Source organism: Leptonychotes weddellii, chromosome 9 (assembly GCF_054177405.1).
Source record: "Leptonychotes weddellii isolate Sample4059 chromosome 9, ASM5417740v2, whole genome shotgun sequence".
Classification (NCBI taxonomy): Eukaryota; Metazoa; Chordata; class Mammalia; order Carnivora; family Phocidae; genus Leptonychotes; species Leptonychotes weddellii.
In genome coordinates this window covers 63,783,494-63,806,183 of record NC_138377.1, presented here as the reverse complement: position 1 = coordinate 63,806,183, position 22,690 = coordinate 63,783,494, and the positions used below count along the sequence as shown (strand labels likewise).

At 46.6% G+C, this 22,690-nt stretch overlaps 1 protein-coding gene across 9 annotated transcripts in view; it reads right to left on the bottom strand.

Annotated features, from left to right (window-relative positions):
• The window catches only part of STXBP6 (syntaxin binding protein 6), a 267,054-nt gene that overhangs the window by 13,694 nt on the left and 230,670 nt on the right, over positions 1 to 22,690 (bottom strand). For 8 of the 9 annotated variants that reach the window (XM_081830664.1, XM_081830666.1, XM_081830671.1 and 5 more), the window contains 2 exons: positions 18,717 to 18,874; positions 9,773 to 13,021 (listed from right to left, as the gene is read on the bottom strand). In XM_081830664.1, the coding sequence (XP_081686790.1) occupies positions 12,998 to 13,021; positions 18,717 to 18,874 (182 nt within the window). In that variant the 3' untranslated portion in view covers positions 9,773 to 12,997. Of the gene's footprint in view, positions 1 to 9,772; positions 13,022 to 18,716; positions 18,875 to 22,690 lie in introns of those variants that run through there. The other variant, XM_081830665.1, reaches the window with a different exon arrangement.

Genomic DNA, 22,690 nt, shown 5'->3' with positions numbered 1-22,690 from the left:
CTGTTGAATGACACCCAAGGATTTCAAATATGCTGGCAGGATATGCCATGCTGGAAAGTTCTCTAAATCTGTAAACATTGCATTGAAATAAGTCTTGGGCTTTAATGCATGCTATAAAAATGCTAACAGACATGTTTGGTGCCTTAAGCAGCAAATGGCAGCTCGGTTTAGGAAACGTCATCCAGACTCTCAGATATGGAATCGTAACGGGCAAAGTTATGGAAGGGGCGAACAGTGGGGAAGGTGAGAGACCTCTTTTTGGAGCTACAATACTTCCTTAGGAAGTGGGGCGGAGTGAAAAAGTGAAAAAGTAAAGCCCACCTAGCAAACGTCAGGGCTTCTAGGCTTTGGGGACATGCTTTTTCCAAGGATGCAAAAGGCATTCTCAAAAACACCTTGGAGTGGGGCTGGCATGGGGGAGCTGGGGCGGTGCAGGACTGGGGCAGGACAGAGGTACTGGCTTCAATACAACAGCTCTCTAATGAGCTTTAATAATTAGCAAGGCTGCATTCTGCCTTCCCATCCTGGGCCTGACAGGCTGGTGAGAGTTATGAAATGGCCGCCGGCAGATGAATGGGGATTGCCTCCGCCATCTGTCTTCCAAATGATCCTGTAGGTACAGCTATTATTTCAGTCAGACACTGGCAGGCGGGCAATTGTTCACAGCCTCCATGAAGAATAGCGGCTGTCAAGAGTTTGGTGAGTGTTACGACTTCCCACAGACCCGTTTTTAGCTGGTGTGAGACATTAAAACATGGAGGGACACAGGACACAGGAGTCGTGACTGACCGGGAATTTTCAGTGGGCTTTCCCCTCACTGGGGTCACTCTATCCCTCTCCCCGTATTTCCCCCTCCTGTACCTCCCCACTCCCTTCACCCCAAGCCTCTTTTCCCTGCCCGTGTTTCTCCTCCTTTCTCTTTTTTCCTCTTCCTCTCACCAAACTACACAAATATCTGTCGCATCCGGGAGACCCTCCTGGCGTGAAGGGATGCGAGTGTTGAGGTAGAATGTGCCAAGGAGACAGGAGTCAAACCACTGCAGCTCTGCAATCCCTGGTGACTTGACCCCAGGGAAGGAGGGATGCAAAGGGGAGCTTAAAAAACACAGAGCAAAGAAGCCAACAAAAGACATACAGCATTAAATATTGTGTCAATCCTGGCTAATAAGGTGGCCGGAAGATAAGAGAAACCAGTTAGAAGACATGGAATCTCATCACAATCCCCCAAAGGCAGGTGTGAACTTGAGCTCACTCAATAGCTCCCTGTAATTTATCAGCATTTGAATTTTCATCCCGTTATGGACCAATTTGAGTGACACGATTCAGCCCACACCAGGTTTGACATGACAGATGGATTCGGAGCCCCATACACCTCGCACACCTCGCTCACCTCCGCACTCCCAAGCACACGTCCCGCACACAGAGTTGAGTAGGGCCCCATTGTCCACCTCCACCTCTGGAGCAGGAGATGTCTTTGAAAGGATAGCACCTTGAGAGTCAAGTTCAAGGGTAGAATCAAATGATTGCTCATTAAGCTTGATAAATATGGCAAAGAAACTCAGAATTCACTGTTTTCCGCCTTCAACCCCTCTCACATTCCTACATTCTTCCTCTGCAGCAACTCCCTCCCTCCCCTCCCCCAGCTCTCCACCCACTACTTCCATCCTGCTCACAAGCAAGGCTGAAAAACAAAACAACAAAACCCTTCCGGGCTGCTCCAGCTGCAGGAGGTGCCATACATTAAAATCGCTGTATCTCATTAGACAACGTAATCTAAGTTTCCTTACTTTGACTTTGCCAGGAAGAGAATCTGAGGATGGTATGTGAAGGATTACTGAGATGTCTGTTGTGCTCACAGTCAATCAACTGAAACAGTGTTCTCTATTGGGATTTTGGTGGCGTAAAAAGTTGGGGATCATTTTTTTAAAGATTTTATTTATTTATTTGACAGAGACACAGTGAGAGAAGGAACACAAGTAGGGGGAGTGGGAGAGGGAGAAGCAGGCTTCCCGCTGAGCACGGAGCCCCATGTGGGACTTGATCCCAGGACCCCAGGATCATGACCTGAGCTGAAGGCAGACGCTTAACTGACTGAGCCACCCAGGCGCCCCGGGGATCATTTTTTATTTTGTGTTGAGATTCAAGCTCAAAGTTGTTCCTAACACGGTGCGGTATGTCCAGTGGGTTTCCTGGCTGATGCCCTGCCTACCCCCCACCTTGGGGGAGAACCCTCCTGAGAGCTTCAACGCCTCACCTTGGGGGTTAAGGACTGTGTTGGTTTCCTGTCATTTCTGTAACAAATGACCACAAACTTAGCAGCTTGAACCAACACAAATTTATTATTTTACAGTTCTAGAGGTCAGAAGTCCTCAAACCAAGGTGTTGGCAAGGCTGCATTTGTTCTGGAAGCTCTAGGGCAGAATCTGTCTCCTTGCCTTTTTAACTTCTAGGGGCCAGCTGCATTCCTGGATTTGTGGCGCCTTCCTCCATCTTCGAGGCCAGTAGTTGAGCATCTTGCAACTTCTCCGCTTTCCTCCCACCCAGCCTTTTCTGAGTCTAACCCGCCTGCCTCTTTCTTATAAGGACCCTTATGATTACACTGGGCTCATTGGATAATCCAGGATAATCTCCCCATCAGGAGAGTCCTGATTTTAGCAAAGTAGGAAATTAGATAATTTGTTGGAAGTAAAGGATTTTGCCAAGAGACTTGGGGAGAGTGGGAGAGGTCTGGGAGCAATGTGCCAAGATGCCTGAGATGATATGTCAGGCAGGGTTCAGGCAGAGGAGGAGACCGTGCCAGTTATTGGAATGGGAGGAATTTAACACAGATCATTGTTAATTAGTAAACAGGAGTGAACTGCTAAGGGATCCAGAAGCAGCAGGTGCAATGCTGAGGGTTCAGCTCCAGCATCACAAAGCAGGGGGTGGGGGGGGAAAAGAGGGGATTTAGAACCGAGGCGCAATAAATCCATAACGGCATAGATGAATAACAGAGTTGCCCAATACAATAGATAAAGAATTTTATAGTTTAGAAAACCATGATCCCTTCTTTCCAGATTCAGAATCCATAGAAAAGGAAAGCACTGAAGAGTTCAGGAAAACGCATTGCTGCCAAAGCTGGATGGGGCAGTGGGAACGCCTGCCAATATCAGATGTAAGACAGGCACAGAAAAGGCAGTGACTGTTTATTGTATTTGTTTGCTTGAGGGAATTTACATGGACCCTGACTACTGCTTTCCACCTTCCAGAGGCTGGAGAAACTTCCTGTAATTCAGCTGCTCCAATGGGGGTAGCTAGGAGGTAGCGCAGAGTGGATGCCCGAGGCTGGTGGCTGCAGAGCAAGGACCTGAGGGGCTCTGTGGGAGGGAAGCACAGCCATTTGAATCTTGATAGATGGGGATGATTTGCTTACAAAAATGTGGTCTCAGTTTATACTCCCATTCAATGGCATTTGCTTATCGAGTGTCATGAGCTTTTGAACACTACTTTTTAAAAAATTTGCATTGCTCAAAGAGTGAGGCTATCTTTTCATGTTTAGCAACTTGGATTTTTCTTTTTTTTTCTGTGAACACCCCTTGGTGTCTTGCACGGGGACTTTAACCCAAGGAAAGGTTCATTTATGTAATGAGCGTGTCCTATGTGCCTACTAAATCATAGGTCCCTGGGCAATCTGGTGAACGAAATAGCCATGGTCCAGAGCTGAATATGGGCCAGACAGTAAAGACAAAAACACAGGTCCGAGTACACGTTCGGGGGGTTCTCCTTTAGATGCGGTGGTCAGGGAAGGTCTTTCCGCAGAGACATGCAAGTGGAGAGTTGATAGCCGAGAAATGATGTGCTACTGAAGAGCTGGGGAAGGAAGTATTCTTGACAATCAGAGACAGCAGGTGCACAAGGACCTGGCAAGTTGGGAGAAAGGCAAGATGCCCGGGCCAAGGACAGCACAGTGAGAAATGAGGTGGGTTTATTCTGGGTCCTGACTGAATTCAGGGGCAGACCTGGGCCCTACATTCAAGGCTTTCTTTTCTTAGGTAAAAAGCCTACAATGAAACTTTGGGCCAATGTCTTTTGTGAGCATGCTTGTGGAATTGGGCTCGCGGGGACTTCAGAAGCCCTCGTCCGTCACAAAGCAGGACTACTGTGGGTCATTCCTCCCAAAGAAGGACGAGTTTGAATAGCTTCTGCGTAGGTATAGTGCTTTCCCCTAATCGCCCCTTCCTGTCGCTCATATTTTGTAAGGGTGATATTCGTTGGAGTTAACGCTAGCCCTCATGCCGCCACTGCAGCCTCCTTCCGCCTTTAACCCGCCCTCATTCCACTTCAGGGAGGAGGAAGTGAATAAGGGGGAACACAGAATGGGGGACCCAGTGGGTAGACTGTGGTGCACACCCCCTTCCTCCTCGAGCTCTCTCATCCAACATCACTGGTGAGTAGTATGTGCCCGAGGGCTGTCTTGTGTGTGTGTGTGAGTGTGTGTGGTGGCTCACCCACCCTGGAGAATGCGGTGGGGTCCAGAGGAACACAAGTTTGAGTAGGTGGCTTAGACCAGCTCAGCATTAGGCTTGAGGAGAGTCAGGTATGCCTTCTTCCTGGCCTTTCTCCTGCTGTTGCCCAGGTAAGGCACCCCCAGAGGGAAATATTGAGCTGGCTTCCTGGTGACCCCCAGTCAGAATAACAATGCTGCTCCCAGTGAGTAGAGCTGAGTGTTGAGTCTTCCCTGTGTCTAAAAGAATGTCCTTGGATTGCATTCTTCAATCAGATCGGTATTCTGTCTCCTGAATAATTTATTATTCCTTTCACGTCTACTCACTGAATTCCCAAGACCTGGGCCATTTCTGTGGCCCTCTCCGTGTTAATCTTAGGTTAGGACAACCAGACACAGTAGGGACCGACCTGAATGTGCCTCCATTCAGGGGAGAGTATGTCTGACTTCTCTGACTGGTTTCTGAAATTTTGTTTTGTTTGTTGTCAACAAGGCTTCCCAGGTGGATGGAGAACATGTTCGTCATCAGGATGTCAGAACTCTCAAGAGTTACCTGTGGTCCTGGGGTGAGCTGCGTCCAGGCCAACCTGTCCAGCACAGTGTTCTCCCTCCGCCCCTGGAATGCCCTGAGTCTTTTCCCTTGGGGGTTGCCTCGAAGCCCAGGTGTCCCTTGCTCTGAGCAGTCTGGGACTGTCTCTTACTATTGTCTTTGATTCACTTTCCATGATGGCAAGTGGGGGATTCTTTTTCTTGGGAGAGCAGGGAGAGGGCATGATGATACCATGTAGCATGCAGGGTCAGACCTATAGGAGAAGAGGGGGTGGTAGAGAAAGGAATCCCTTAGGTGTTGGGTGGGGACAGTTGCAGACCCTGTTAATGAGTGACACATACCTCTTTAGCACTCTGTACTTCGCAGAGCTCCTTCACATTTCACACCTCACTTCACTCACCAGGACTGTGAGGCGGGCAGGATGGAGATTATTTTCCTTTGAAACACGAAGAACCAGATACAGAAAAATGATGTAATTTGCCCGAGGACGAAAAGCTAATGACAAAGCCAGGAGGCTCTCTGCCAGGAAGGATTCTAATTTACTTTTTTAAAAGAAATTTGCCTGGCTTGCAATTTGTTAAAAAATAACACCTAGTGCAATTGTTGGAGGGGTAGAGTTTGGGATTTGGTTGGGATACTTCCTGGCTGTTATAACTAGCCAGGGCCTTCTTGTCTGCATGGTCCTTTACAAGTGGCCTATTTCCCAATAGGGTTGGATTTACTTGGACATCGTAAGTAACAGCACTGTGACAACTCTGGGCAAACAGTATGTTGACATCAGTTTTTCTGGGTCCTTCTTTCCTTCTTTTAGCTGAATGCCTCAAGATGCTTCCAGAAAAGGCATGCTACAGTGAGATATGAATTACTTCCTTTTCTCTCTTAGGGCTGTTTTCACTCTAGGCCCAGGTTCCATTTGTGGAGTAAATGGTTCTCTTTAAGATACTCTCAATTTAAGTCATCTAGGAATAGTTTGAGTAGCATCCTTGGAATCACACTGATATATCCGAAGACCTTGAAGTTCTTTTTTTAAAAAGGAGCATGAATCACTGCCCCAAGGACATGCCCCATAATATCCCAGGCCATAAAACCATTCATTTCCATTCCTATAGTTGAGGGCACAGACTCTAGGGCCAATTTATCTCACTCTTGTTTTTATGAATTTAGTCTTTTTGGAAATTTCCTCCAGAAAATGGCTCCCACCGGGTTTGCTTTTGGGCCATGGGCCTCAGCTGGATATATGAAATGTCAAGGGTTCTATGTCTATAGATCATAAAATGGCCAAAGAGGCCTGAAAAATGTCTGCCCGCGTGTCCTGTGCCAACATAGATTTAAGGAAAATACATCCATTCTTCTAGCCAGCAGTGCGGTCTGGCAGGCATCACAAGCCTATAAGTTTTACTACTTTATTCTGGATCCATCACAGAGAAGAAGCCTGCTGCCGAGCTGACCGGCACACATGGCGCCCTTATGGGCAGGTATGGGGCTAAAGGCTTTACATTCATGATTTCATTTAATCCTTGTAATAGCCTGTGAAGTAGACAATCACTCCCATTTTAAAGCTAAGAAAACAGGCACAGAGAGAATTAGTATCTTGCCCCAAACTACCTACTTTCTAGGACTGGAGCTGGAATTTGAAGCAGGGCAGGCCTTCCTGGGACCACTTATTAACCACAATGCAATGCTGCTGCCAGGAAAGCGGCACAAGGGGGCGCCCTGCCCACGTCCGCGCCAGTAAAAGCTGTGCTATTGGGGAGGGTAGGATTCACACATTCTTTTTTTTCCCACAGGTTCTGTCCAAAAGCCGAGACTCCTTCAATAGTGGACAGTTTCAGGCCAATGTAAATGGGCGACCAGGACTGGCCACTATAATCTCAGGTCTAAAACACTCCCTGAAGGACGCCACTGCACTACGAAAAAAGCATGTTCAAGAGTAGGAACCAGATTTTCCTTCCTAGGGTAGTAAAAGAAAGGATTAGTTTTAAGGAAAACTAACAGAAAGCTTCAGGCGTTACTCACCGAGGATGTGGTATTATAATTACACAGCATTTGGTGCACACGGTCAGAGCATAGAACAGGAATTTTCTTTAGAAATTGTGAATTGCCCAAGCCATGTTTAAGATCTCTGGATAAAGCTGAGAATTTATGGGCCTCATTTTTCTTTCTTTCTATGTCGTCTGACAAATAATGAGTGGCAAAGCAATTGGGATACAATGTCATAGGACAAAGGCTCGTATCTAATATTGACAAATGACACCAGGGATTTGCAGGACTGGTGATTCTTGTCTAGCCTCTGACACATCTAAATATGGATATGGGATGGGGCCAGGCTCCATTTAAATGGCCATCCTTGGGCTGGTTGAACACACAAAGACAGGAAAAAAAAGAATACATGTTCTATTAAAAAAAAACAAACTTCACTCCACCTGAGAATCATCAGCATATAAAATGTCTAAAAGACAACATCAGGACGGTGGCGGTACTCAGCAGCAACTGACTCAGAATCCCTTAGTTCTGACCACTGGTTCCCGTGGACCAAGGGAGGCAAGAGAGCTTTGCCTCCTTAGAGTACGTCCAACAGTGTGTGGTGGGATGGGCCACGGACCTGCCACCCTCCTCCCCCGCCCCCGGAAGACCATGACTCATCAGCAGAAACAAGAAAATGTGGCACAAAACTTCAGCGGTGGCAAGTGAAAACATGACTCAGGAAATCCCGAGGCTCCAGATGGGGCTCAAGGGAGAAATATAATGCGGGGGTCAAGGCAGGAGGTTACATTACAACAGTAATTGAGCTGAAATGCATAGTATATTTAATTTCCTTGACAGCTTTAATTGGCTGGTTTAAACCTAGTAAGCATCTGGGGAAGCCAGGTGCCCTACCATCCGGAGCCTGCTTAAGTCATTTCTTTTTTCTTTGCAAAAGACAAGATGACCGGGGACACCAAGAAGGCGAGTTTGGGAGTAAAATGTGTGCATTTCTAAGAACTCCCCAATGACTGTCAGGCAGCCAGGATGGAGGCTGTTGGAAGCCACTGTGAACCAGCCCTTTATGGTCGGTAACATGTAGGAGCCGTTAGCTAAAGCAGGATTTAAAAAGGGTTGGACAGCAAGGCGGAAGGGCACGGAGGGGAGAAACGTTGGCGGGGAGGTAAAAATGAAGATTAATTTTGCGTCAGGCTGGCTCTGGCTATGCAAAATCATTTTATATGTAAGTCCTGGATTTTTAAAAAGCAAATCAAAGGAAAATCCACTTTCCGTACCACCTCGGTACAAGAGGGCTGTTAGTGCATTCACATTTATAGAAGCTGAGATTCGCTTTGTGGGTGGGATGTCTTCTTTTCCCATGTCTCTTACATCTTTACATTTCTCATACTCTGATAATGGCCCATCTGAGGCATTTTCTGGTGTTAATGACCCCTGGAAATACTGTCACCTGCCTAGCCATGTCCAGAAGGGCAAGGAGGTGTCACAGAGCGATTTCAGGGGCATTTAAGAGCACAGCTCAGCTCTTTTCCTGCTGCCAGTTGTGTGGATGGCATATGTGCGCGTGCAGACGTATGTGCATGTGCAAACGTGTGTGCGCGTGCAGACGTATGTGCGTGTGCAAACGTGTGTGCGCGTGCAGACGTATGTGCGTGTGCAAACGTGTGTGCATGCAGACGTGGGTCTAGCCGTCACCCAGGCTCATCAGTGCCAGGGGAGAGGCATGCAGAATGGATATCAACAGAAATAACACTCAAACATTTGCATTTCTGTTTGAAATTTATTTCTGGTATTTTTCTTCCCACTCTTCTTCTACCTCCCCTACTCCCGGCCCTCAATCTGTTTGTTTAGGCAGATGATGATTATGATGGGTCAATAGTTTTTCCTAAGCACATCCCTACTGATGGCAAGGGGGAAGGCACCACTGATTTTTTTTTTTTAAACACTTAGCATATTAATCCTTCCCCCCAGATTGAGAATTAGTTGTTACGGTAGGATTGCTAACAAATACAAATTATATTAAGAAAAAAAAGTCAGCTCTGCAAGGCAATGGGTTTATAATTAGTTTGCAAGAACTGGTGCCTTTCACTACATAATTAACTTCGGGCTGCTTTCTTCATCTAGCCATCTCTCTATCCTCTCTTCTCTGAAAACTAGAGACCGCAGTCTTGCCCTTCCACCCAGGAAACACTTCAGAGTCCTGCCTGCCTTAAAAGCACATGTCCCCGCCAACCCAGGGGGCTGCTCTGTACTGTGTCACCCAAGCCACTTCCCTTGAAAACAAACGGGTGATGCGGTCGTTATTTCCATAAAAATAAATCGACATAATTTGATAAAGTCTTCTTTCCAATTTAACAGGGCATGAAACTAGTCTGCGGAATGAGGGCACATGCTGAATTGAGTATTTGAGTTGAGCGCATCACCAGTATCAGCAGAAAGGGAATTGTTCATCGGCTTAATTCCTTTGCCCATGAAAAGAAAAAAAACACACACACACACACAAAAACAAAAAAAAAAACCCAACAAACCCTCTTGCTGGATAGAAGCTCATTGTCTAAATGAAGGTTAGCTCTTTGGTCTTTTTTAATGTTTCAAGTTTTCCCATTAGAACACATACAAGGAAATGCTATCATTATGCTAATCCTAGCTCTTAGGTGTTCCGGAGGCCCACAAGATCTTCCCATCAGCATCAGAAACGTGAGGATGCCTGCCTTTTGGGTTGTGTTTTACAAATGCGACAAATAATTGCGAGAAACAAATTTTCATCACAGAGTTAAAATATTTAATGACAAAATTAGAGTTAACTGTAATCACGAATCATAGAGCAGGTGTTAACTTGTCTCTGAAAGAAACAAAAATTATATTTGACATCCTAGAGAAACTTCTGAAGAATTAATAACTGTACCACAGACAGCAGCGGTGTTACGATTCTAAAAATGAAAAGCAAAACCTATCTTTATTATCCCTTATTGAGGGCATTCTGTAAATATTTTTACATAAATGCACAACCTTTGTTAGCCACAAAGTTGTAGTATTAAGACAGATTTCACTGTAATTGTAAGTCTAACACAATCTTTGTTTTTTCAGAGCTTAAAAAAAGTTAACTGCTGATCTTGTTACATTTTACAAATACATTCTTTAATATGAAACATTAACCTGAATAACTGTATACGTCCTGTATGCAGATTATCTAATACTAGGTGAGGACTACTATGGACGGCTACGTTCCAGGAAGAAGGGGTAATACTAGGAAGCTTCTTTTCTCTACGTGTTGTCAGTACAATTGAAGAAGTCCTTCACAGAGATAGAGTATCCCCAAAACTCATAATGAAGTGCAGAAGTGAAACAAATTAACTGTCTTCTAGCAGCTTCACCCAACAAATTGGTCCCAAAGAATGTGACATTTTAGCAATTTCCTCTAGGTTAGACTTATATTTTGTATCACAGCACCTTCTACAAAAGGATAGCAAAGAACTTCACGTGTGTCATCACGGGGCAGCTCTGCAAGAGGTCAGGAGGTGGAGGAAAGACAGAGGCTGGGGGTTCTGGCCTCGCTGGGGCAGGGGCCTAGGTAGGGCGTTGACCCAGGGAGGTCAAGGGCATGGCCACGCCCTGGAAGCGAATCAATAGAGGGAGCTAATAGAGGTGTTCTTCTAATCCAAGCTATTTCCAGTAAGACTGAAGTCTGAAAGGATAAACAGAGAGTGAAGTAAGAAGGCAAGATTCAGAATACTTAACATTTATTAAGAGTAGCTATCACAATTCTACCAGGGAGGAAGAAGCTCCAATTTCACAGTATGCTTACGACCTCATCCTCTGCTACTTTAGAAGCAGCTCTGCAAACACCCTTGTTAGATAGTTGGCAAAACAAATTTTATTTTCAAGTCCGGCCAATTGTTGGGAGGTTTTAGATTTACCCTTTCAATTATTTATACCAACTATCTATCTCTGAAGCTGGAATCCAATTTTGGAAGATGAATATATCCATGTGTATGTGTGTTTTCTGAACTGAGGACTGCAAACAAAACCCGTTTTGAGTGATATTTTGGGATTTTCTTAGAAATTATAAATGCTTCTAATGGTACTCATCAGATAGATAGCAAGTTCTTTGCTTCTCTGACCTTTTTAGACACTGAAAGTACAAAATATTATAGTAAACTTGCATAATTTACCATATTAATTTTAGAGAGTTTTCTTGAACTGGACCATCTTCCTAAGAGGATTCAGAAATTTGTCTCCAGCAAACCTCATCTCCCTTTTGACATGTACTGTCTAAGATAACTTTTTTTTCCCCCCTATAGCCCAACTTTGTTTCCCAGGGAATGCTTTATCAGGAGAAATTAAGCTATTGAAGTCAGCATAAATAACCCCAAAGTCATCTTGGGCTGCCGTGTAAGAGGCTACAATGCGTGGACTCAGTCGGCTCAATGGGTAGGAGGATCAGAAAAGGGTCCTGAAGGTTCAGGCAGCTTAAAGATCAATGCACTGCAGTGGGAGGCTGAGACTGTGTCTGGGATGTGCAGCTTGCCTCCTTGTTTCACGAAGACGGAGCGCAGATTTAAAGTTTAGCATTTAATCCTCAGAGAAAGAAAACTCCCAGACTCCGAACCCAGCACTCTCGGGAGTAACGCAAAACCAGGACGTGTGGGAGCCAACTTTATTCGATCTGACTGCAGTCTAAAGGCTTCACGAGCATGTTTTATGTCAGACCGGGCAAGTTGCAATGGCCATGAAATACAATTTGTCAAGACACCTGCACTTTAAATTACATTAAATAAATAGATAGCAAATAACAACATCAGAACCTCCAAAAATCAGATAGAGAGACACTGAAGGTGATATGGTGAGGGTGTTTCTAAAATAGGCATGACTTTGTAATAAGAAGAGAGATTTTAAATGTAGTATCTTTTCACATTATCATTCACACAGACCTTTATCTGGACAAATCAATTCTTGATAAAAATCCAAGCTCTTTTCAATATCGGCTGCGGTAATTTGGGCCAATGACAAAAGAAAGAGACATCCATGAATGCACAGAGGTTTTTAAATAGGCTTTTCCTTACGTCTTTGATCTCAAGTTTTTACCCTTCCTATGAAAACTGCAAATAATCAGCATGGAAACAAGTACTGGAAGTATTTAAACTGTAGCTCAGAAAGTAGATTTCTATCTGCCATTCTGATTTTGTGTGTTTCTTTTTTTTTTTTTTTTTTGAATGCTGGTGATGGCTCATGCAAAAGATTACCATATAAAAAGCAAAAATCTAAGACTGCTGTTTCCCCTGATAAATCCAATTGTTTGCCATAATACAGACTTATGTTTCAAGATACAGAATCTTAACCTTCAAGTTAGGAGTGGCTAGGAGACTGAGAGAAGCAATGACAAAATGACAGTCACTGCTTGACTCTGATTTCCAACCAGCAACAAGAACATCTGATGTCACCACGTGAAAAGGTCTTCCAGCTTAATATCCCATTTTTTCTTTTTAAGTCATCTCTACACCCAAAGTGGGGTTTGGACTGACGACCCCAAGATCAAGAGTTGCATGCTCTGCTGACTGAGCCAGCCGGGCGCCCCTCTGGTTTAATATCAAGAAGAAAAAGACAACAACATGTTGTTGCCAGTTTAGACCCAGCTCAGCATAGCATGTGGTCCAAATTTCATATCCAAACTACTTAAAAAAGAAAGTTAAAGAGAAGACACATATGGAGACACACAAACAAACATGCAGTGGAAAAAAATAAAACACCGAACGAAGCTGATGCCACCGCCGCATTTCTTAGCGCGATCCTAGTGAAATGTATAAACACAACGTCTTTTCTTTCATATTAACGTCTGAAACGGGAAAAGCAAAAAAACCTAAATGTCCGTATACTGGGCGGGGGGAGAAAAAAAGAAGCAAGCAGAGGTCCGGAGTTCTTGTAAAAACTGCTGAGCAAACTCTTCCATTTCTCTCGAGAGGGTCATCGCCGTGACAGGCAGTTTCTCAACACTTGTGCTTCATGGCAAGCTAAGGAGAAAGAGGGATGGCAAAGTGAGGCATTACAGCTTCGGGGAGAACTCACCGTGCTGCTCCCGTCCCCAAATGCATGACGAGAGGCAGCACCGAGGTTTCACTCGCTGTGGCAGATCGCCATATTATTATTATAAATTATTAGCATTTTTGCAAAGAGCCCACCGAGCACTGCCTTTGTTACTCCTCCTTACCAGCGGCTCCTTTGGTGTCACGTGTCCTGCTGGGGGAGCGTGCTATGCGGCTTTCCCCGCACTCCACGGAAGGAGCCGATGGAACAGCCAGGGTGCAGGCAGAGTGAGGGACCCACCTAGAACAGGTAGGAGTAGAACCGAGGTCTCTGGGCTCCTGGGTTACTAGTTACTCAGGAAAACCAACACTCCTCAAATGTAAGTATTTACTGATATCTTATAAAGTATTAAAAATCAACCGTAGGAAAACAATTGGCATTAATCCACTCAATATCCAGCCTGGACCTTCAGCCAAGTTCCAAAGCACTTAGCGAGATGAAGCGGTGTTACTGACCGGGGCTGAACAAGAAAGAGACTGAATCCAGACCGCTATTTACCACTCCTCCCGCAGGTATTTGAGAAATGTGGCTTGCTGAAAGGTTAGACCTCTATAAATGGGAACGCTAAGACCCCTGTTTCATTCTGTAGCTTCCCAAGCCCAGCTAGAGCCCACGATGATATATTGAAGGCAACACAGGCAGGTATGGATCATAAAGTTAAATCTGACTTTGCTTTTCTTAGATCCTTTCCAAGGAGCCCGTACACTGAGGTGACCCTGAAGGCAGAGCTGCGCCTGAACTGTAATTCCTCACATGTCTGGAGTCTGGCCTTAGGGAGGGGGTTGGGACTGGGAGTAGGGGACAGGGTTCTGCCATTCAGAATGACTTGCAGCAAATAGCGGGTGATTCTCTGCAGGCAAGAGCTTTGTAGAAAGCCCTGTCATCTGCTTCATGACCAGGTTCCTGGTCCTTGAAGGATGAGCCAGGGAGCCCCCTGATTCCACACAGTGGTGCTGGCCGTCATTCTGGGCGGTGTCAACGATCCATCTCTCCAGTGTAACCCAGGGCAATCAGGGTCTGCCTTCCCTTTCTTCGATATCTTCAAGAACAAAGTCATAACCCTGGGGCTGCCACCTCAGTTAGGCCACCTGTGAGAGCAGCAAACCCTTCCTCTGCAGCCGGTGCACAGAGGGGACGGGCGGACCTAGCCCTCGGGCTGCTAAATTCACCGCAGCTGGAAGAGCTCCCCGTGCCTCTCTGCCTGGTGAAGCCAGCCTCAGCGAGACCTCCGCAGACCCTCTGCAGTGTGGACGCCACATCCGTCAACCATTGGACAGTGTGTGCGAGCATGCCCGGGCTGCTCCCGTGCTAAGCGCTGTGGGTTTTTGCTCAGAAAGGGGGAGGTAGCTAGTAACTCCTGACCTCGGAGAGCTTATGGTCCAGGAAACATGGTGGGTGGGGGGCTCTCCTTCTGATCTGTTCCACGGCCCCGCCACCCACAGCCCCTCCACTGTATGGACTCCACTTCTTGCTCCGTCTCTCATTTTAATACATTATTTAGCGACGTGGACCACTCCAATCAACACAGAGCTGTTAAGTGTTGTGCATAATGAATACCAAACATAAATATTTGATCAGTGCTGCTGTCCTGTTATTCACGGAGCTGTTAACCTTCAGCTAATGGTCTCGTGCCAATTCACACAGTCATTAATCTTCAGCAACAACCGGGCCCCGGTTACTGCTACCGTGGGGGTCTGGGATGGTGCTAAGCCCAGCCCCCGCCAGGTGGGGCCGTGGCCAACTCAGCATCGCAGGAATACGACGGGACTGGGTCTTTTACTATTTGAAGTATCTTTGCAGAAAGTGGCACCATTTCCATGCTACCTAGGGTTTTTGTTGTTTGTTTTTTTAAAATTCTCTGGGAGTTGGAAGTCTTGGAATATGGAAGGCAGGGTTGCTTCTTTGCTGCAACTTTGCTGCATGACCTTGAGCTCTAAAGTCACAACTGCTCCATACCTCAGTCTCCTCATGATCATAAATATCATCTCTAACTCAAATGCTTCTGGGTCAGTTTAGATGTCAGAGTTCCTACAGAAGAGGAGATTAAAATTTCCTTTGGGTGTATTTTGTTTTCTTACTATCTCATGGAAAGCTTTCTCTTTCAAAGCTGTGTGAACAACTCCCTCTAAATAATGATAAATTGTTACTCATATTGGGGGGAGTTTTAAGAGGCCTGGACTCTTGAGGTCCCTTCTGGTTCAGGGACCCGAAGGAAGCAGGTGACTGTAGTGAGGACAGAGGCGGTCACTCCCTGCCAATGAGAGAAACCCCCACCCCCTGCCCCGCAAACGTGAGTGTGTACAGAACAGGGCAGATCGGCGTTCCTTTCCATGAGAAATGGCATCTGAGGATGCCGAGGTGTGGGTGCCGCTCTTGCCTGCTGACTCAGTGCCTGTGGCGGGTGTCAGAGCTGGGCGCACACGGCAAGGATGTGCCTTCTGGGGCAGGGGACAGTGAGCAGGCTGCGCTACTTTCCTAAGGGCTGAGATGGCGCCAAGCCCGCAGCTCAGGAAGGAACCACGCTTCCTCAAGGCAGTCCGAACAGAGCTGGGGGAGACGGGGTGCAGGAGCAGTTTCCATCTGCTTTCCTGGAGTTAAGCACCCACATATCTTGATGGCAGGGCTGTGCAAAGGTGATCCACTCACTAATGGACCTGGGTCATTGCAGGAGTCCTGGGAAAAGTTAGAAAGATCCTTTTGACCGCAGAGAAGTGTGCCATAGTCCCTGGCTGGGGTGACATGCCCTCATTCAACCAGGGAGCACGGAGGAGTCTCACCTGGTCTTGCTGTGGTCTGCGAAGGGTGCCGGCACGTACCCTGTGTCTCAACTTGTAAACACAGCCCACTCTTTATGAATCAACACAGCTGCTTGTCTGGGGGCGGAAGGTTTGGGTTCCACCTCGGCACGCTGCCCTCACCAGCAGGTCTGGTGGGGGCCTGGCCGGGGAAATGACATCTTCATGGTCAGGCCACGCCAGTGGGTTTAAATCGGGAGTCCTAGTCCCTGGGAAAATAGCCACACCTTATCTAAAGTGGTCATTCTCCTCGTTAGGAATGCAGCCAATGCTGGTGATTCATAAGCACACATCCCAATTTTAGAAAACCACGTCTGGCCAGGATAGTGCCTAGCTCCCACTCCCTCACATGCACTAACAGACACCAGCCACCCCTTCACCTCCCTCTTAGAACACCCACGGGCAGGGAAACCAAAACAAGGGCATGCCACCCCCTCCCTCCTCCATCTCTCCTGAAAACAGGCCACTGGCTGGCACTGATCCTCCCGGTGGTCAAGGCCAGAGGCCCCTTTGCCTTTGGTGGCCTAATCAGTTTCTAACCTGACAGGCCCTGTTTCAAGGCTTATTCTGGGTTTAGAAAGTATCCGCCTTTAGCAGGAGCCCTGCCCAGCCCACTCTCGGGGGAGGGGGCAAAATCTTCATCTCCCATTCCTCCTCATCCCTTTGTTGGGGTCCTCAATCACATTTCTCCATCCCCCTACATAGGTGCTCGCTATGGGATGGAATAGGGCAGGTTCACCAGAACTATTTTCATGGAAATTATTATCGCCAGTATTAATTCAGATCTGTATGTCAGGTATTGTGATCATAGATTTATAGGTTTGAATTCATTCAATTCTCTCGACGCCCTAGGAGACAGGCACTGTTATTAATTAGCCTGAGTTTACTGATGAGGGAATTGGGGCTTAGAGAAATTAGGCACTTACCCAAGGTCATGGGGATGGTGAATCAAACATAAGATGTTAACCACACCATACTGTCTTCCCAAGCACCCAGCAAACTTGGCCACAACATCAGGGAGACAGGGCGACCAGGGCCAAGAATCATGGCCATCTGGTCAGGTTATCCAACCCAGTGTTTGTACAACCTCCTCTGAGGGGGACGCCCACATGGATGACATCCAGGTATTGTTTACTCCGCCTTAGGAAGAGCGATTTCACAGACTTCCTTGGTAACCTGGCTCATGATTTCATCACTCACCTCAAGTCTGGTTTTAGCAAAATCTTATCGGTGCACTGCTGACTGTTCTATCCTGTGAGGCAAAAGGTCCGAAGGAGAACTGCCTGCACCTACCACCCCTCCCAGACTGGAAGACAATTAAAAAATGACTCCCTTTAGCGTTCTCTTCCCCAAATCAACACTTTGAATGCTTCTCCAGACTTCCACTACCACCCCTCCCCCAACCGCAACATTTGCTGTGGTTATAAATGAAGCTGGGCCAAGAATTCTAGCGTTTCCATCTCATCATTTCTGTCTCACAAAGGCTGGAGAAGGGACCTTAAATCTGAACCTTTCGGAAATCTTCAATCTGAGCTCCCTCTTTCCGGGACAAGCGGTGAGCAAGGGTCTGGCCTCCAGCAAGGCCACCCTGCATTTTCAGCCAGATCTGGCCAAGTCTCCTCCCGGGAGGCCCACATGGGCCCCCGAGACAGGGGCACAGTAAGACCCCGTCACAACAGAGAGCTGATGATGGAAGGACACAGGTCTGTGCAAGGGGGCTGCGGGACAGGAAAGCAGGAAGCATCCCCTGGGGTTCGGATCCACAGTCAGTGCTGGGCATGAGCCCCTGGGTGAGACCAGCCAGCCTCAGCTGGGGAGACCTTTCTTGTTACTTTTCAGGTTGTGCATTCTCCCTTCTTCAGCAGAGCTGGGGTTTTCTGTTGAAGCAAGTTAATTTTTTCCCCAAAGGTCACCTGAAAAGCATATCTGAAAGGCCGGATCATGAGTTGGAGAGGCCAACAGTTATCAGCAGGGGTTGTTTCTGGAAACCTAAATTCCAATCCCTAGCCAGACAGCTGCCCTTTGACCTGAAGCACAAGATCAGTCATAAACCCTCTTTATCCCCTGACCAACAGGGCCACTCTTTCCTTTGGTTTGTGACTGCCTCAGAGAGCTGGCTGCCAGTAAAAACTCCCCTTTCCCCTTCTGGAAGGCACAGTCTTCGGGAGCGTGTGAACGTGCATGTGTGTGCCTGTGGTCACGTGGGAAATGCCATGACCTGGGTTCAGAGCAGGTAGGAGCCCTGGGGGGGCAGCTCTGCATGAGTCAGGGCAGCCTTAGAGATCCAAGGCCCCTTGCAGAGGGGCAAGCAGCCCTGAGGTGCCCTGTGTGGGTTGGAGGTGGGGGGACTAGAGCTGGCTTTTCATACAGTGAAGAGATAAGAACACAGGATGCTGGGTTCATGACCGTGACCGGAAAAGGACGGCAAGGAAAAGTAAGCACGGGCAGCCCCAAGTCCTTTCCAAGCACTGGCCATGGGGGGAGGGATATTCTTGGATCTGACCTCCTCCTCCCCCCATCCTCTTCCCTGAAACTTGAGCCCTAAAATTCTGGGCAGGAACTAAGGTTGGTCCACATTTCCCAAAGATCCAGATCCAAGGTCAGAGACAGAGAGAAAGACGTTAGCAAGGAGAGAAATGAAGAAACAGGTACAAGAAGCACTCTTTCACGATTCTGGTACTTACTAATAAGCAGCAGGTTGTATAAAGGGTGGAAAAAAAAGGGCTTCTGTATCTCCCACTATGGGAAACACACTGCAATAAGTTTCTCGGAGCCAAAGCTCCCCGAGCACCTGGAGTGGAGACCTCCACCTCTCTGCAGGACCCACCTTGTGTGCAGTTTCCGCGAACTGCTGGGCGCTGTTCTTCATGTCTTCTGTCTTCTCCTCTGCTCGGCCTAACCGCTCCCCGCGCTCATTCAAGGCCTGGCTTGCTTTCTGTACGGCGCTGGTCACACTATCGGCCGCCGAATGGAGGATGCTGTTCCCTGAAGAAGCACAGCAAAAGCGTCAGAGGCCGCCTTGGCTGACCTCCAGTGACAGAACCCCGTAAAGGCGGAGCACCTGCAAGAGCAAGACAGGTCCCTACAGAGAAGCTTTGGGTATCTAGGAACCAGTCAACATTTCTTCTGATCTTGTCTGACTGCACGTGTGCAGGAAGAGGACCCCCGGGCTGCAGGACTCGGGCAAATGCCAATGGCTTCTCTCGCATCCCCTTCACTGACACAGCCCTCTCTCCTGTCATTCTCTTTGGCGAGGGTCCAAGGGACAGGGGCCATCTGGATTTAGGACTTGGCTTGCAAAAGTAAATGGAAATCCTGACAAGTTTATAGAGTTAGGCAAGTTCAATGAGACATATCTGGATCTTATGCACATTTCCTCTTGACCTGGGGTTTAGGTGAAAACCCACAGGGAAAGGGGGCACAGAACTTTTCCAGAGAGAATGCTCTGTATTCCTTTCAACTCCTCCCTTCCATTTTACCCTGCCATCCCTAGATGCATGGCTTCTTGTAAGCAGCTGTGAATCGGTCTCAAAGTTCAGAGGAGATGTGCCAGCTCCCAACCTTGAATCCTGAGCCATGGCTTGGTTGGCTGGGCCCTTGCCTCTGATCTCCAGTTTATGAAATATGGGGCCTTAATACTGCACTTAGCCAGGAGGTAGAAAATGGTGACAGAAACCAGCCTCAGAAGAAACTAAGGACTTCCAGATTCATGAGAAAGTTGAAAACCATCACACTTCAAAGGATTATGTATCCCTGACGTCCCATTTGCCAGGACTGGAAAACACAATTCAACAGTGAAGAACTGGCAGATGCATAACCCACTGAGAACCAGCGACTGGCAAAATTACAACCCAGGAAAATTTATAGCTGTATTTTGTTAACATTGAGTAGAAGATATTTAATAGCATTTTATGTAATAGCTTTATGACTTTGGTAAGTTTATTACATCATTTAACTTTGTACTTGGGATGGATACGTCTAGCCACAGACAGCTTTTAATAGAAATGTAGTCTACCCCCCCAACCCCCCACCTCCAGTCTCAGCTGTAAAGGCTTCCTAATTTCTCTTCTGTGGGAAAAGTCTGTGGTTTGTGGAACAGAATCTCAGGCACACAAAGTGCCTGGTGCCTACGAAGGATTCTGTAAATTGTTTCCCATTTTTCTTCTTTAGGAGTGGATTTTAAGGGCTTCCACTGTGTGCTAAGGGGAGGAGAATGGGGGTAACTTGGTATTACTCAGTTGTATTAAGGACTCCATGAGCCAAGATAAATCAACACAGATTAATAGGGACTAGAGGAGAGGAGAGGAGATGAGGCTCTGGAGAAAACTGGTGGAATACAAGGACTGGAAAGGAAAGTCTATGTCTTTAGAACAGATGGAGGAGGAGGCGAAATCTTGGTCCCCCTCAGCTTTCACATCATATTCATGACTATGATGATAGCCTAGGTTAGACCATTCCCTAACATGGGAATAGCATGTTCCAATCTTAAGTACCTTGACAAATACTATTTCATTTGGCTGTCACACAAATTCTCCTGAGAAGACTGAGACTAAGTTGAGGTTAAGTGGTTTGCAAGGAAGGAAGTGGCAATGGCCAGTACTGGAACCTGATTTTCCAGTGATTCTTCCTTATTCTGTAGTTTCTTCTTTGCAGATATGGTGTAGGTTGTGGGAAGCAATGCAAGTAGACAGAATTGTGAGCAGACTAGCAGAGACAGATTTTGAGTTTATTTCCCAAGGTAATGCCTGACTGTTTCTGTCCTCAAGGTATTCCTCTTGGTCAATGAAGAGTTATTGCCCATGCTGTACTGTAAGTCAAGCGGTCTCGAGAAGAAAGAGGCCAGTGGGATGGAATGGGAAGATGGAAAGGACTGGAAGGGACAGAGGAGTGGGTGGAGCACACTAAAATTTGCTCCCTTTCTTGCTTCCTTTCACATACCCATAGCTTAGCCACCAGAGGCTAGGGCAAATATGGGGCAGGGAATCTGAGACTTCACAGCCAGGAATAGCTGTATTAAACCGAAGGGATTTTAGAATTAGCTACCATAAAATTAGGAGGGTATATAACTAGGACTTGTCTTTTCCCATCGAAATTGACCCTCATGATGTCCTCCATGTTAGACACATCTGTGTTTCTGGAATAAGCCATACTGTCTTGTCATGACTTCCTGAACCTTGTACAAGGTATCAGGTAACATTGCATCCAGTTTTATATGATACTGTTTAACCAACAGGCATTATTACTAAAAGAGAACCAAAAGCTGTCTTCAGTATTCAAAGATGACACTGATGACCACGATCAACAGAAGATCCACCTCCAGGTATTTTCAGACATGAGGATGGATTTGAACAAATATCAGGGCCTTAGTTGAAATGACCTCTCTCTCCTGGTTTCAATTCTAACCATATTTCAGGCTCAGTGAAGTCTCATCACCTTTGTCAAGTTTTAGGTGAACTCCAAACCCTCCCTCCTCTCAACTCCATAAGAACTGTCTATATCCTTCGTCGGCACTTATCAAGGACATTCATGGGCAACTTTTCTACCTCATTTTTCACCTGTAGATGCAATGACTTTCTAACCAGGTGATAAATTCCCCAAGGGGGCACCATTTCATTATGTTGGCCATTCCTTAAATCTTGAATCTTTCTCCTCTTCCCTTGGGTCTCCTGCTTGCTTACTTTCTTCTCTCTGAGATCTTGCTAAAGCTGCAGTTCTGGGCTTCTGTCCTTGGCCCTCTTCTCTCTCTCTCTCTCATTCTCCAGACTCTCCCTAGATCAATTTTACTCAACTCCTGGCTTCCATGACCGAATTCCATCTTTCGCTAGGTTGTGCTGCTAAGCTCCGGACCCATGTTTTCTTACTTGACAACTCCAGGAGAGTGACCCAAGGTCATCTAGAATTCATTATGTCTAAACCTGACCCCACTGTCTTTCCCTTCACACCTGCTTTTCCTTTGAGGTCCCTGGCTCAGTGAATAACCCCACTATCTGCCCAGCTCAATTCAGAAATGTGGGGGTCCAGTCTATATCCTCCCTTTTACCCCGTATAGCTAAAGCTTGCCTTCTACACAGCTCTCTACTTTCTGTTCTTTTCACCATCTTCACTGTTTCTGTGTTGACCTAGTTCCTCCTGCTTTCAGAGTTCTAGCAATAGCCTTTTTTTTTTTTTTTGGTTCATCTTCCACACTTTCATACTAAACTTTTAAAAAGGCGAATCTGTTACCATCTCCCAACTCAAGATAAAATCGAGACTTTTGCCTTGCCTTTCTCTCAGCTCATCTCTTAAACCTTGCCAAATTATCCAAATTTGTACAGATGTGTCAGGTTTCTTTTACTTACATGCCTTCATACTGCTACCTCTGCCTGGAACCCTGCTTCTCATCTTAGCCTTTCTAAAGTGGCTCCTTCAATACACTTCAAACTCCCTCTTAGGGAACCTTGTCCTCTGGAGGCTCTGGAGGAAACTGGTGGAATGGTCCCACTTCTATCAACGGGAGCACCAACATCAAGAGAGAGGCTTAGCAATGTGCCAAGGGTCACATAGTCAAGAAATAGCACAGCTAAGTTTTGAACCCAGAGAGCCCACCTCCAGAGCCAGTTCTCTTCCTCATTGTGTTAAATGGGCTCTCCATGGGAATTTTTTTTTTCCCTTCACTAAGTAACTTTTAATTTATTTTTTTTATTCTTATGTTAATCCCCATACATTACATCATTAGTTTTAGATGAAGTGTTCCATGATTCATTGTTTGTGCATAACACCCACTGCTCCATGCAGAATGTGCCCTCCTCAATACCCACCACC